A 16,953-nucleotide genomic window follows, 5' to 3' on the forward strand; every position below is an offset into this window, starting at 1 on the left:
ACATTTTATGGTGTAAAACCCGGCACACTGGAGGCAGTGTCCTCACCCAGCACCTGCTGACGCACCGCTAAAGAAAGAGAAATATTTACTGACTATGAAACAGCACCTTTGGTCATTTCACTAAATTCCCATTCTCCCTCGAATGTCCCTGCCATAAAGCAAGGGGACTACATTTTCTGCCATAAAAAAAACTACATTTACATTGTACGCAATTTACAAATAGCAAATTGCCTTGATAAAATCTTCATGCTTTCATGTTTATTGAAGCCATGTAAAACAGAAAAACACTGGGTCAAGATATAAAGACTCTAAAGCTTGCTTTATACAGTATACTGCGTTTCCCCATTAAAATATTACGATTTGATACATTTATACAACAGCATAATGGCTGCAAACAAACTGCTTTAATATTGGGTTCGGCGCTGGATGTCTTCAGGTGGATCATTTCATACTGGGTGTTGTTGTTTGAGAGGAATAACACAAGCATTGCTTTTGGCCCGCCCTCCTCACTCACAGGAAGAGAGCAGAGCTGTTCAGATGGAGGATGGATTTAGTGCTGACTTCTGTCAGCCCAGGAGGTTTTGACAGAGAGGTTTTTTTGCGGGGCTTTTTTTCCAACGGAGTGGTACATAGGTGGGTACACAGAAAGGGCAACAGAGTACAACAACAACAAAAAAAAGATTAACAGTTAAGAGGAGAGTTAAAATACAATCACCAACTGGGCACTGGATCTACCCTGACAGTTATGTGTCCCAAACCTCAGTGCTGCTGTTCCGTCAGAGAAGTACAGGACCCCAGGGCAATGGCTTCAAAGGCCTGTCTGTTTAAATATTAGCTTTTTGCCTTTTGCCTCTAATGAAAAGCAGTTTAAGACTAACGGGCTTAAAGTCCTGGCTGCCCCGAGTGAGACCAAGCGCTATTAATCGCTCCCGGAATGTGGAAGGTGGACTACAGCGAAAGCAGTCTAGCTCAAACGCCTTTTGACCGGTTTATCGATATTTCAGAAGATAAAGAAAATAAATCGAGCTTTATGCATTAAAGTGCGCATCAAATGACAGGCTATGGCATTACATTAGAATGCAGTACAAGAGAGGTGTGAGTTCTTACTCTATGCCCTATATTGGTACTGTATGTAGTAGCTCAGTTCACAAAGTCAATGTGATAGAAGTGTACATTTATACTTGTTCAGTTCATATAGAGATGTAGTATGGTTATCTATCTGTACATAGAGAGCATGAATCATGGTTTCATGAAAAACTGTTATCTAAAGCCAAGTAATTCGCATAAATATCTAGCTTGTCATGCACAAGGAGCTTGGAAATGAATTAATTATGGGACATTTGATGAAATATGAAATATCCCCTATGCATAAAACTGTTGAGAATTATATACACTGAATTTATACAACAATAGCTACAACATATTATCTTAATTTTACAGGACTGCTTTCCTTTGGGTCACAGAAAATGACAGAACATGAATAATACATGTTTTAAAAAGAAAAGCGCTTCATATTATGGTCCCAAGCTCAGGTCAGATTTCAGTGAAATTCCTCAATATTTTTCCAATGTTATTTTCCTAGTTTTATCTAAGAACTAGACTGATATCTTTAACCTAGTCTGATTGCAATGGGCTGCTACTTATTACTATGACACATAATTGACTGTCAGCAACTGAAATTAAATTCAGTTTTAATTGCATGTGAAAGACCTGATAAGTTTAAGTTTCTCAGAGAAGGTCATTGATTTGATTATCGTGGAATGCAGCGATGTGTAGATTTTAAAAATCCTTATTATTTTTCCATCAACGCAATTGCAAACCAGGGCAGCACACATATAGACTATTGTTTTATCAGACCGGTTTCTTCCCTGCTTGCTCTACCCTTTCCGCTCTACAATTCAACACATTATTAAGTACAAAATAACATGATTGACTGCATAAGCACACATCTTCTGAAAACCCAATAACATGTATTTTGGGAAGCGGTCTTTCAAGAGCTCTGACCACACAGCTTGTTACACAATCACATCAGAATTCACCAGAGATGTTGATTTCTTTCTGGACATGAATGAGAGGCTAGGAATGTTGTGTAACTCTGGCTTTGCAATCTCAGGGTCCCATGGGCTCTCTGTCCTGAATGTGGGAGTTTAATGTATATAATGTATGTTGATGCAACCATATCAGACACACACCATTTTGAACATTAGTCTGGCCAAAAGTCAGAGCCAAAATTGCAGTTTTTTTTGTTGCTTTTACCAAATTCATAATCTGAAGGTGATTCTGTCAGTATAAGGTGAAATATGCATACTTTATAGAACCCCGTGGGGTAATTTTACCATCCCCGTTACTTAGGAGCAGTTGGCATGCTCACTGCGGCACCCAGGGACCAACTCCAGGTGTGAGGCCAGTGCCTTGGTCAAGGGCAACAGCAGGAGTACTGTACGTCTGACTTGACACACGTCTTACGGTGCGGGAGGAAACCAGAGTGAACCGACACAAACACAGGGAGAACATGCAGTCCCGGCCGGGATTTGAACCCAAGACCTCCATCTTGCAAGCCAACAGTGCTAATCACCGCACCGCCATTCCGCGGTGGACGCAAATTACATTTCTGTGCAATACTTTACGAGAACAGGTTCTGACAGCGTCTGTCCGTTGTCAACACATTTTGTAATTTAAGTAGCTCCAAGTATGTGATCATTTTGCGCTTGGGGGCAACTGGAAACAGGGCTTAGATTTGGTAGGGGTGTGCGAAACACCCTTCTTCCACCGTTCCCTTCCCTCGAACATCGAACAGCTTTGATGTGTGAAGGTAACTTGTTTTTGATAGCGGGATGTGTCGCATGCCATTGTCCTCGTGTGCTTTGATGGCTGGAAAGCCTCTGCTCTACCTGTCACTTTCCCATTCTTTTGATTCGCTCCGGTTCTTCATGTCCTTAAATGATGCTCATTAGTTAAACCACCTACTGTTTCTTGGGTACATTCCACCTAAGATGTGCCTGAGCCTATCTTGTGTTTTTTTCAACTTTTTTTAAACAAGCAAATTGTCAGTCAATCCACCTCCGATTTCCAATTCCATATTTCTTTTCTTATGAATGTCTGGAATATCATACCCTGATGGATTAGAAGTGATTGAGGTGAGGTCAGCTGTATAGGGCTTGGTTAGCAGTCCACTGTGTGCCCAGTCAATCATAACAGACATGCTATCACTTCAACAGTAAGAACACCAGATGGGAACAGACAGCGGGGATGGCAAAGAATGGCCTTTTTTTAAATAAAGTGGGCTGCCCTGTTTTCGTGTTGGGGGAACAGGAGGTCCAAGCCAATCTCCCCCGGTAACTTGCCGGCAGGGTGCCTTGACCTGAAATTTGTTTTCCCTGAAGACGGCACTACAGCGAAAAACAATGTCTTCAGGTGTAACTTCCCAGCTGCCCTTCACGCTACATGAGAAAATCACTGGCCAGCTTTTCCTCAGACTCCAGCTGCACTGCTCTTGCTCCTGTCTCTCTCTCACTCTCTCTCCCCCTCTCTCTCACTGTAGCTCTCTCAGTCTCTCTCTCTTTCACTCTGTCTCTCTATCCCTCACTCTCTGCATCTCTGTCTCTCTCCCCCTCTCTCTCACTGTATCTCTCTCTGTAGCTCTCTCAGTCTCTCTCTCTTTCACTGTGTCTCTCTATCCCTCACTCTCTGCATCTCTGTCTCTCTCTCACTCTCTCTAGCCCTCACTCTCTGCCTCTCTGTGTCTCTCCACTCTCTCTTCCCCTCTCTCTCGCTCTGTCTCTCTCTGTAGCTCTCTCACTCTCTATCCCTCCCTCTCTCTTACTCTCTCTATCCATCATGTCTGTCTCTCCACCGCTCTCTCTGTATCTCTCCTTCAGTAGCTATCTCAGGCTCTCTCTTTTTCTCTCTCCCATTCTCTATATCCCCCTCTCTCTCTCTCTCTCTCTCTCTCTCAGGTGTGGCCCAACTAAACCTCCGCACAGGTTCTCCAGTTTGTGCTTAGCATACAGAACGAGGAGGTAATTAAGTAATTCCACAAAAATTATTTTCTTTCGAAAGATAACAAGCCACAGACCTTAAGAGTCTCATGTAATCTTGTTTTTTTCCAGCCTAAGGTTTCAAATGAGGTGCTAGCTGCCAAGACAAATAATGCAGACCTTAAAACTTTCCCCCCCCTCCTGGCTGAAGAAAACAGCATTTCTGAATAAATAATTTTCAGCCTGAGAGGCTAACATAAATAAACTTTTCTCCTCCCAGGCCTGCGCTGTACCTAAGTGGTAAAGTAATAACAGAAGGTCGTTTTTCAAGCCACACACCTTCCCTCTGGTCTATTAAAAGATCCCATCTGCCGATAAATAAACAAAGAAGCCATACTTCTGCCGTAGACTCTAAAATGTATTTGTATTTAGAAACGTATCGGTCCATCCGCACACAGATATGAAACGGGCAATGATTATTTGAATTACATCTTAATAAATAGTCTAGGAAGTCACCTCAGGACGTATTTTCTCTGCATATGATTTGTGGCTTTTACACTCATAATATGGATGATTTCAATATTATAATAGGGATAATGGTGTTTGTACTTGTGATTTTTGCCGTGTATTTTTGGTAAGGTGGCATCTCCGGAGCCTCATTCAGTGCCAACATCAGTATCTAAATTCTTTGCAGTGGTTATTTAAAAAAGTTCAATTTCTTTTCATTTTTAACACTCCATAATTTTAAAAATACGCTTTCATGGTGATTCCAGTCAAATGGCGGGATTTTGCGACGTCATGTGGTTTTCCACATGCAGCGACCTTGGAAAACCCTGGAAATATATTTTCATTTATAGCCATGTCATGTGTAAATCCTATCAGTGTTACTCTTGGAATTATAGTGGTATTTGTTATATGACATTTCAACAAAATCTGCCCACTGAGTGGATCAGTCAGAGGAAATTGATTCTATGACTGGCTGATTAAATCTTAGCTCTGGTACTGGAAAATATTCTTCATGAACCCTGCATAAAGCTTAATTGGTAACTTATCACAGTGATTTATACCATACCATACACTAACAAATATCTAACAATGTAAAGAATAAAAAGAAACAGAAAAAAAGAAACTCCCCACATAAATCATCTCAATGTCCTGCACTCCTTTTGATCTGAACATAAACATCGATTTAATCCTTTGCATACAAGGTTTGAATCGCACAAGTATTAATGATCTTACACCTCAAAGGGTTCAGAAATAACATCTCGTATTTGTTATTTTGTTTTATGACCAATATGGAATGCACAACTGCGATTTCCATCACACAGCTCGAGATAAAGGAGAAGAAATATCCAAGGATTCCGGATGGAAAACACTGGAATGAAAGTGTGAATTTGCCAATCATTCTGTCTGGACATATTACTCTTTCCATGATGGAATTTAACCAGGAGAGGTGTTTTTTTTTTTGTTTTTTCATTTTAACAGAACCAGTAAGATCTAAGGCCTTGCTCCTGCCACTCTGCATTAAGCAGGAAACATCAGCACACACCTACCCTTTCTCTGGCACAAGCGGGAAACAACTCCTTAATGGCTAAAAAGCCCTTCGTTTTTCTGCCTTTCGTCTCCCTGAAGCACACGGCTGCCAGAAGCAGACCCTTTCATATCTGTGAATTCCCCGTCCGCTGGTTCTTTCTGCTCGAACAACAAATTTACACAGTGACAGCCGCTGGCTGGGGGCTTGGCTGGGCTGCCCAGCTGCGTATACCTGGACAAGAAGTCAAACAGGAAAAGTACTGGAATCCCAGACCCTGAGAGCGAAATACACCGTACATATGCCATCAAAATGTCATCCCTGCATTAATTCTCTCTTGCTCCTGGACCCACACAGTTGTGCTTGGCTCTGCTTTCCAAAGCCAGTCGGGAAAATGTTGGGAAAGGTCCGATTGGGGACGAACTCTCCACGGAGTTAGTTAGCAGACGACTCGGGTTCACTGGGTTGATGCTTGTCCTCGTTACCACGTTTCCGCTGTGTGTGTTTTTGTGTGTGAGTGTCCGTGTGTGTCTGTGTGTGTGTTTGTGTGTGTGTTTGCGTACATGTATGTGTGTGTGAGTGTGTGTGTCTGCATGACTGTGTGTGAGTGTCGATGTGTGTCTGTGTGTTTGTGTATGTGTGTTTGCGCACATGTATGTGTGTGTGTGTGTGTGTGTGTGTGTCTGCATGTTTATGAGTGTGTGTGAGTGTGTGTGTGTGTTTATGTATGGGTGTTTGTGTGTGTGAGTGTCTGTGTGTGTGTGTGTGTTCATGTATGGGTGTTTGTGGGTGTGAGTGTCTGTGTGTGTGTGCGTGTATGGGTGTTTGTGTGTGTGAGTGTGAGTGTCGATGTGTATCTGCGTTTGTGTGCGGGTGTGTGTGCATGCGTGTGTGTTTGTGCGTGTGTGTGTGTTCATATATGTGTATTTGCGCACGTGTGCTTTTGTGTGTGTATGAGCGTGTTTGCGTGTGTGTTTGTGTGTGTGTTTGCGCACATGTATGTGTGTGTGAGTGTGTGTGTCTGCATGTTTGTGTGTGTGTGCACATGTATGTGTGTGTGAGTGTGTGTGTGTGTGTGCATGCTCGTGTGTGTGTGGGTGTTTTTGACTCTACCCACTCCGGCAGTGAAACTGTAATTGGAAGCGAGATGAACTGAGAGAGAATGGTGATGCACTACTCACCCCATGTTAGGAGTAAATACCTTGGGTTTTGGCAAAACCGCGGCCGTAACCCCACCCCTAAGCCTCCCCCCCCCCCCGGCCCCCCTCGCTGCCTGCCCCTTGGGGCCTGGCTCCGGTGCTGCTGTTGTACTCTTCAAAGGATTAATAGGCGGCGGCCCGGAGCAAAACAACGAGCCCGGCCGCCAAGAGTTTTTCAGACTCCTGTCCAAATGTATCACTGGGGCCCAATTCATCTCTGCGGGAATTCTTTCAGAACAGATAGGCAGCTCGCAGGACTCCCGCGCTACATAAAAGCGCCCGCCGCCGCGCCGCGCACAATGGGCACAGCTGGCCCGGGCGGCCACCGCGACACCGCCAGAGGGCCCGGGCGCCTCCATCGCCCGAGGCAGGCCGTCCAAATGCTCAACTTCCCAACACAGCCATTCGAAAGTTCTGCTTGTTTGAAAGTGAGCAACGTTAAAAAAAAAAAAACTGCCAATTAACGGTTCATTAATGGCACATTACCTACCTCTGGAGTGTGTGGCGTTGTTTAACACTATATCGGCGACCGGACTATCTGCACGCGGGTAATCTTTTGTTATGAGACCAGCTACACATGCAGGTTACAAAAGACAGACTGGAAAATGCCGGATTTCGTATTATGCACGTCAAACAAGCTCTCTAAAGCCATCTGCTCACTCTGCGACTTTTAAAGCATGATTCCTCCATCCATTCATCCATCCATCCATTATTTGACCCAATTATTCTTTGGTCAGGGTCGTGGGAGGGCAAAATCCTATCCCGGCATGCAATGTCTGAGATAAAGCGTGACCCATGCAGACCAATTGCAAGCACAGACATTACAGACATTCCAAAGTCACTCACTACCGAAAGGTCTATTTCTTAATTCTTCATCACATCTGTGGAGTCCATCAAATCGGAAAGTATCTTCTTTAAAGAGATAGTTTAGAGTATTTTTTCACCAACCTGAGCACCGTTAAAAAAAGACAGGGAAAAATGGCAAGACATCATACGTTCTCTTGAACACCCAAGTCAGTTCCTTCTGTCAAGGTGCATAGAAGCAGGAGTTCTGTTTTTGTTGTTTAAAGTGCATCGACTGTATACTTTGGCCTCCCTTCCAGGTTTCAGTTTGTGTGCCTCTTGTGTTGTGAAGAACATGAAGGCCACAGGAAGACACATAAAATAACACCTTAGATTGACCTTAGTTTCACAACTCCCTAATTCAGGCAACTGTACGTAATGCTTCTTGCTATTTTGGTCCTACTAATAGAACCCATGCTAAACTGCGATTTATGAGTACAGTTTTAAAACGACCAATTACTACTTACTAGAACAATTACTTACAACTTGTTCTATGATTGTTGGTCAACACTCCTCTGCTATGACATCTTATAAATACGAGCCCAGATGTCTGTGGTACCAAGCCCCTGGAGATCTACCAACCTGGCACACCTGACTCTACTAATTAGCAGCTCAACAAGAACTTTCTGTTAAATGATGTGTGCTTTGTTAGTGTTTGAGTAAAAACCTAAAAGATGGTAATTCTTCAGGAGCAGGGTTGCCAACAGTTGTACCTATCCTGAAGCATTTAGCCTCAAACCAAATATAAACAAGCAGTCTAGCCTGGGGACAACAGGACTAGAATTCCCTACATTCCACAGGAAAATAACTACATTGGGGAAATGGCTCTACTCACCTGTCCAGCGACTCGGGGTCGAAGCAGGTCTTGGCGACGTCGGTGACTTCAGGGTCGCAGCAGTCCCCGTCGTCGAAGTCGTAGCGTATGCCGTTGCACTCGGGGTTGCAGACCCCGTCTCGCCTCTTCCAGTTGTAGCAGGGCCCCATGTGGAGGCAGTCCCCCCCGTCGTGGCCCGTTAGCGGGTGGTCGCACTCCGGGTCGCAGTGCCGGTTGCCGATCTTCCCCGTCTGGCAGTTGCTGAGGACGAAGCGCTGTCGGAGGGACGAGTTCCGCACCGTGTGGACGCTCAGCTCCCAGCTGATGTTGTAGGGCCGGAAGGCCTCGTTCAGGGCCCGGTGCTGGACGTGAATCTGCCCCTGCGAGACCGTGGGGTGGCCCCCGTCGTCGTTGCAGACGTTCACCACCCGGTACCGGATGCTCTTCCCCGTCCGAAGCTCCCAGTGCTCGTTGTAGCTGAGGACCACGTCCGTGTTGTCGCACACGGTGAGTCCGCACGGGGGCGGCAGGAAGGGGGACACCAGCGCCCGGTTGGGGACGGGGACCGCCTCTAACGTGGGGTGACCGCTGTCCTTGTAGGGCGTCCAGTGCCGGTCCGCTCCGGAGAAGTCTCCCCTGAGAGCCAGGACCGGCTCCTCCTCGTCCGACTGGAAGTAGCCCTTGTAGAGGCCTTCCTGGGGCCGAGGCTTGCCCCACAGGACCACGCCCGCTATCTGGCCCCGGAAGTTGTGCCTGCGCTCAGACTGGTCGCCCCCCAGGAGCAGGGTGCGGCAGGTGCCCATGAAGCCGCTGTAGAGGTCGCCGGATTGCGTCCTGCTCTCTCCCACCTTGGCCCCGTCCACGAACAGCGCCATCTTGTGGCCGTTGTAGCTGGCCACCAGGTGCGTCCAGGTGTTGGGCTGGTAGCGCTGGTGCCCCATGATGGTGGTGGTTTTCGGGGAGCGGTCGGTGCGGAGGGTGAAGAAGAAGCGTGCGTCTCTCCGTCCCGCGGGGTCCGCCGTCCGGACGCCCACGGACCAGCCTTTCTCACTCATGGAGTGGGAGCAGTTGTCGAAAACACCTGGGTGGTGGAGGTGGGGCGAGGAGGGGTGGAAACCACAGCGTGAGCAAGAAGCAGACACTACCAATCTTCAGACAAAAGCAACAACTCGGGGACCAGCCCACGTCTCGCGTGCAACGCAACTCGTAATGTCACGGAAAGGCGACCTCCCCGAGCGTAGAGCGGTGACAACAGCCCGGATCAAAATCCACCATTTTCTGACTCACATCGCTATCGTGTTACCTCTGGAACTGGGGAGTGCATCGCATAATTAAAAAGTGCAGCGGAGCAGTCGCTCTGGCGCGCCTCTCGCTCGGTTTTAACGGCTTTTGACGGGATTGGTTATTTATACGCTGTCAGTCGTGTGAGTGATGCGTTTGTATGTGCAGGGAGATCTGGGGCTAAGCTAACGGCAGAGAGAAGATGGAGGAGGGGGGGGGGGGGCAGCGGAGGGACTCAAGCGAAAAGGTGGTATTTAACCGACAGCCTGGAGAAGATATTAGATCTCCCTCTCCCTCCAGGTGGACAAGGAGAAATGATGTCATCCTTGTTATTTTGGAAGCCTCTCTTTCTCTGCGGCTAATCTTGGAGGGGAGTTTAGACGGCTCGTTTTTTTTCCCTCGGTTTCTGACAGCCGCACTTTTATATGTCAAAACCTCCCCTCGGCGATCCGCGATACCTTCTGACAGCAATCAGATGCTTGGAGAGCGATAAGGCTCAGAGCCTCGCGCATGACACCCGTGCCTGTAAGCAGGAGAAGTGTTGAGCAGGTGACACTAATCTAAGCGCAGGAGAGTTTGGGGTAAACGCGTAGTTCTGCCACACGGGGCGCTGTTTTCACATGACCACAGCAGTGTGCAGCAAACTTTTTTGAGCAGAAGCCCTGGGAATTGCTCTTGATTGTCGTTCTGCCTCTGTGTTTTATTGCTTATTTATTACAACTCAAAACTGCTCTTTACTAGCCCGTGGAGGCATAATAGTTTTGTCCGGTCATCATGACAAAAGAGATAATGTTCAGGAACAGAAAGTTTTCAACGGAGCACCTTTTTGTGATGTGCGCCAATGGCAGACTAGTTCTGACAATATCCTGAACAATATTCTTGATTCTCTCAGGTAAATACATACTACATATTACTAGCAAACAGTCTGTCAACCAGATGTCATTAATTATACAATTTGCAAACATGTAAGTAAAATGATTCCATGCTTGTAAGGGGCAATTTTATGAAGAGAAAGGTTTGCAAGAAAATGATGACAGCTAGCTAGGTATCTTGCAGTTTCTATTGTGGGTTTCGGTTTGCAAAGAAATACAGAAAAAAAATGGATCTGTCATTTGCAGAAAGTGAGTGCATTCACTGGAGTACTGACAGGCAATGTAATCTAAGCCAAGGGGATTCGAGGTAGAAAAAACTGGGAGCCCAAAACCCATACAGTACAGCTTTGATACCTACTTCAATACCTTGATACTGTATCTAAATAAAAACTACCACTGCATCACAATCAGTTCAGTGTTTCTCAATGCTTATATATGGCACTTAAATGAGGTATTACAAGAAAAAAAGGTTGAATCTGAATACGAAGATCCTAAAATCGAACACTAAATCGTTAGCTCATTCATCCAATCTGAGGTAAATGAGGGTAGTCCCCCAATTAAAGTCACTGATTCTCCGCTCTTAAAACACTGCCGTTACATCTGGATTCCAGATGTTCAACAGCAGGACAGCTCAAGGTCAGGGAACACCCTTCCCCACAACAAACACACACACACATACACACGCACATACACACGCACATACAGGTATGCACGCGCACACACACATACACGTGTATACGCATCCACGCGCACACAAACACAAGCACATTTGAGCACACACAAACGTACGCATAAACATGGACGCAAAAGCATCCAGACATTTGCGCACGCAGAAAGACCCTTTACACTAAATGCTACTTACGCTGTCTGCCAGCTGAACTTGTAGGTTTACTTTTCATTCACTAGCAGCGGTGCACAAGCCTCAGTGCCAAGCCATGGCTGCTCATTCAGTCCCACAAATAAAACAAGCCAAGAGGGGTACTAGACTGTGTCAGTCTTAGAAGTGTAACAATGCAGCGCTGCCAAGATGCTGCTTCTTTGGAAAGCTACACGGGAGTGGAGAGACTCGGAGTGCAGATTTCAGAAAGCAAACATTTGCCCCGGGTGGCAGTACAGCGCAAATACATGGCTTCTTAACCTCTCCGTAGTTCTGCCGGGTTTCCCCCGAGGAAGTTGTGTCCCCGTAGAGAGATGAGGGTAACTTCATCCGTAGCCATGACAAATGCTTTGACCTGTATGGACTGATGTTTCAACAGTACTGCAATGATATTATGAAGATTTTCAATCAATTCTACAAATGGAGGGCAGCCTGGAGCCTAGTGGCCAAGGTTCACGACCAGGACCTGGTTCACACCCCCTATGTTACCGTGATAAGATCTGCACAGCTGTTCGGCCCTTGAGCATGTCACTTAACCCCTCCAGTGGGATTTCCCCCTGCTTAGTCTAATCAACTGTAAGTTTCTTTATTACAATTATAATAACATGGCCAGGCAAGTAGCTAGATAGCATGTGTGACTATTATAGGAAGAAGCTAGTCTTTTGGTCCGTACCAAATGTATTGTGTTCACCTCCAGATTAAACACACTGTACCTGGGAGGTGGTCAGACTGAGCCCAAGAGAATCGCTGAGCCCCTCAAAGGTGAGATCATTCTGGAAACCGAGACATAATCCTGCAAGAGGCTAATCAACTGGTAGAGGAACCGAAACATGAAATTATGTCTGATATGCACCGTCGATAACAGAGTTGGCTAGTAGCCACTGCTTACATTATTCGCTTTTAGCTGGGAAACCAGTGGCTGCACGATTTATGTCTTCTTCTTTTTTTTACAGAAAAGAGCTATTCCTGTCACAGTTTTATTCCTTCCTATAAATATTTCATTTTCATGTTATGCATTTCATGGCCATTGTGACAAGATTGGGGCATGCTTATTTTCTCAATATTAAACCTTGAAAGGAAAACAACAAAATTTTAATAGAGCCAAGGGTTCATTATTTGGGATAATTTTAGGTCCACTCTATTAGGAGTGTTTTGAAAGCTGCACAGTAGTGCATATTTGTCCACTGGCCTTTTAAGTAAATAAAAACTCATTCATGACACAAAGTTTTAAATAAATCACTAGAGCATTGAGATAAAATGTCCCTGAGTCAATTCAGACGAGGAATTTTTTGCATAGTTTGTCTAATTACCTTCATCAGTCTGCATCAGCAGAGACAAAGAGATGCGAAAAAAAGAAACTCCAAAATAGCGCCATTGCTAATAACGGAACCACCATGTAGTAATCACATCCAATTATCTACATTTATAGCCGCCGTTTTTTCAACTATGCAAGAGACCACATATTGTTGCAACATTTTGAATTATGATTTAACGGGTAAGTATCAATCTCAATTCAGATATTTATGAAACCACAGACACATCTTAATATTATAATAGTAACCTTCCATTCATGAAATGTGGTGTATGTTACATTACATTATTGGCATTTGGCAGACGCTCCTATCCAGAGCCACAAACAGTTAGTTAGACTAAGCAGGAGACAAACCTCCCCTGGAGCAATGCAGAGTTAAGGGCCTTGCTCAAGGGCCCAACGGCTGTGCAGACCTTATTGTGGCTACACCAGGATTAGAACCACCGACCTTGTGTGTCGGCTACAGGCTGCCATATGTACTGTACAATCATACAGACAGTGAACAAACCTGGGTAAACGAGGCACAAGTGCATGACTAACAAACAGGCTCATTTGTCAATTAAGCAAATGGTATCCCAGAATGCACATATAAAAATGCTGGACATGTCTGGTTGCCCATAATTATGATGGAAAGGCTTTATTTTACAGCCTGTTAATTGCACAGTGCTGACAGTGTAAGTACACTGCTATTAGTGTAATTATTAAGTAAGTACTTTGATTTGATTCTGAAATCAAAATAGTTACCTAAAAAGTAGGGTGAAGTCAGGTAATTTGGGAGATTGAATTTACAAAAACGTGTCCCAAATTACCTGAATTCACCATACCTGGTATTTACCCAGTAAGTACTATGTATTTAAGGGGCTGTAAAATAGAGCATCTTTTTGGATGTGTTGGCGGGAGTTTCAGTCACCAATATAGTTCGACCCACCGAGGTTTCATGAATAATGGCGTCAAAGGTGATTTCACAGTGAAACTCGGCAGCGTAGACATCAGACGGAAGTCCATAGCCTATAGTCTAGGATGATGATGTCAGTGCATTAATTTGTGCACATTCATGTGCAACGTACAAGGTTAAGCAGGTACAGTAAGTTGACTGTATATTTCAAATTGTGGTGAAAGCAATCATTTCACTTAAAATTGGTGATTGCCCAATATTACATAGGCGTTAAAATGTTTGTTCACAACCTGCATTTATCACAAGATATTGAAATGAGTCATTCCACTCCCCTACATGAATCCTACTATCATCAGTCTATACTGTCAAACAAAAAAAAAGTACTCTCTTTAAAGTTTCACAACTAACATTTGTCCTCTCTATTAGTGAAAATGTGAAGTAAATATCATAACAAACTGATCTTAAACTAGTATCAGGCTCCATAAAGCCCTTCAAGATTTATTTCTTAAAAAGAAGTTGAGCTTGCCAATAAAATATGTCTCTTGTGTAGATTCAGTTCAACGTGGGTGGCTCCTCACCTGGCACGTAGGCATCTCTGCCCAGAACCCAGAAAAAGTACGTTCACAACAAACTTTCAAACAGACAGAGCAGAAGGCATTTCCACAAGATGTGCAAGAACTCAGCAAGAACAGCAGCTGCCAAAATACCGCACGATTTTCTGAATTTCTTTTGAGAATAAGGAGCCAAATAGACCATGTGTATGAATGTATGGTGCATTAAATGCGGTATGTTCAAGATGAGATGGGACAATATGTCAGATGATTGGGCAAGTGTGTATGGTGTGATATCGTTTTTTAAACACATCACTCACTACATCCCCGGCACGCCCTGAACATTTTCCAAACTGTCCCAACTAATGTCCAAAACCAGGTTCACATTAAGGAACATGGATTTAAATGCTTTCAAATCCGTATTGCCAAAGACCCATATGTGGAGCACGTCAAGACTTCCCACAGAGGAAGAGAATTCATATCAAGGATATTATTTCCATCCAAAATGTCTTTGATCCTTTGGTTATGATTTCCCGACCACACAAACCGCACGCACTAGCCCAAAAGCAAAGCACATGTGCTGTCCCACGATTGATCAAACACAAACAGCAATAGCAACATAAACATACCCACCCCTCAAATGAAGCCAAGTGAACAGACACAGTCTCTCCAGGCTTCAACCCCAGTCCAATCTCACCACAGATTGGTGCCTTGCTAGGTTTTGAAACAAATGGTATATGGTTGATCAGTTCAGACCAGCTCCTGACTCAACATGGTATAGCTTCACCAGTTCAGACCAGGTCTCAGCTTGATATGATTTGACTAGCTCAAGCTATGTTTTGGAACAGCACATAGCTGTCGGCCAGCTATCAGCTCAGTCAAATTACAAGTTCACTGGTTGACCAGCTCATACCCAGCTAGAACAGCTTCATGACCAGCTTGACCAGCTCAATTTTCAAGCTGGGATAACTAGATTCTACAGCATGGTGGTACGTAATGAGCTACTGCCGCATCACTACCCATAGTCATTGGGAATACAGAAGATAAACTAGCCTATATAGCAGTCCAAAGCAAGGATGATGTTTCCAGGTTCTCCTGCAGAAGCCGTCTGTTGCGGGAACCATTATATGAGGTGGTCCATCTCTCCCAGTCTCCAGGTCACACTGTGCCAGAGAGGGCACCCATTCACAAATTCACACAAATTCACCCATTCTCCTTTCGCAAGATCAACAATGTACACTTTTCTTCTTTTTTTTTGTCTCACAGATCGGCAATCCTACACTCAAGGCTGTCCAGCTTTGTAGCATGAAGATCTACATCTGTTCTCCTGAGGCAAGGGTCTTTGTTCAAGTGAAGCAGCTTTTTAGTTGACTTATAATGTGAAGGTTTTATTTCTGATACTCTCTGTGGCCTGCTACTTCATACTATGAGCAGGGATATCCACTGTGTTCGGTTAGGTGAGTCAAATTGTTTCTGTTTACATTTAGCTACAGGGCAGCTGACCTCAGAAGCTTACCAGACACCCACCAGGGTTTTTCAGTACTGCAGTGTGCTAGTAAAACAAAGCATCAGGACCATTTACCAACAGCTTTGCCTTCTCGTAGCAACTGATCGTCATCTTGATTGCTCCGCCTCAACTGTCAACTGCTCCGTCTCAAGCTAGCTAAGCACCATGGTGCTGGTCCCCAAGCTCTGCTGGACCAACCGCTGTGCTGATTGTGGTCAGTTATCGGGGTGCTCCACATCTGCTGGCTGGAAATCAATGATCGATCCGACTGAAGTGCAAAAGTGAAGAACGCGGGGGAGTTCCTTCACTTAAGTGCCTTTGTGTGACTTAGAGGACCGAGAAAGCCAATGACCTCATCAAGAAACCAAAAGCCTGTGTATTTTCTGCCACCATATGCTGACATCAGCCTTCCTAGCACAAGCCATTGCCACGATCATTTAGAGCAGAGATCATCAAATCTGGCCCTCAAATCCAGCCCTGGTCTTCTTACTGGCCAGACTGTTTTCACACCTGAGCTGAAACCCAGGTGAAAAAAAAAACAGAAAACCAGGCATTCTCTGCCCTCGAGGACTGAGAGTTGCTTCTCCCTGGTTTACAGAAAGAGCTGGATACTGTTCAGTGATCAGTGAAAATGTGTGCAACTAGACCACCAAAGAAGGTCTCTTCTTGCTTGATTGATGACAATTATTTTATGTTGCTCCTGCCCTACGTTTCTAGTTCTAATATTTATCACAAACACATGCACACACAATTACATGGAAAAACTTCCAACGAAAACAGGAAATATGGCATGTCTTCAACAAGAAAATAAAAGCCACACAGATCCGCCCAAGAGGGTTTGATCGGTTTCTAATCGACTGCATCGTTAAGTTGAAAATTAAGGAAGCCGTTTACGGTGAGAACCAGAAGCAGGAACGGCGATCTTAACCAGAAAAAAAACAAAAAAAACATTTGAACAGTTCTTTCAGCTCAAAAGAGAGTTGAACGGGTGCACACTATTCACTGTAACCAATTCCTACTCCCCGCATGCAACAATGCCTCCAACCAAGGCCGTTTCAATGCACACGCTATTCACTTAAATGCGGCAGGCCCTTTGAATGGGACCTCGTCCCCGCGCTTCACACGTATAGCCACACAAAAGGGAGCCGCATTCCTTTCCGTGTGAGGCGAAGGCCCTGCCGAAAGGAAGTGAAGCTCACTCCTCGGGTCCTGTCATCGAACAGGGTGGCCCGGGACCTTATCGGATTCAAAATCGGTTCAGGAACGCTATCAAGCTTCCCTCCCGATTCAAATC

At 44.9% G+C, this 16,953-nt stretch overlaps 1 protein-coding gene across 1 annotated transcript in view; it reads right to left on the reverse strand.

Moving 5' to 3' along the window:
• The window catches only part of pappa2 (pappalysin 2), an 83,283-nt gene that overhangs the window by 59,149 nt on the left and 7,181 nt on the right, over nucleotides 1-16,953 (reverse strand). Inside the window, exon 2 of the mRNA XM_061242725.1 lies at nucleotides 8,386-9,445. Coding sequence (XP_061098709.1) covers nucleotides 8,386-9,445 — 1,060 coding nt within the window. The remainder of the gene's footprint in view (nucleotides 1-8,385; nucleotides 9,446-16,953) is intronic.

The sequence above is a fragment of the Conger conger genome, chromosome 5 (genome assembly GCF_963514075.1).
Source record: "Conger conger chromosome 5, fConCon1.1, whole genome shotgun sequence".
Classification (NCBI taxonomy): Eukaryota; Metazoa; Chordata; class Actinopteri; order Anguilliformes; family Congridae; genus Conger; species Conger conger.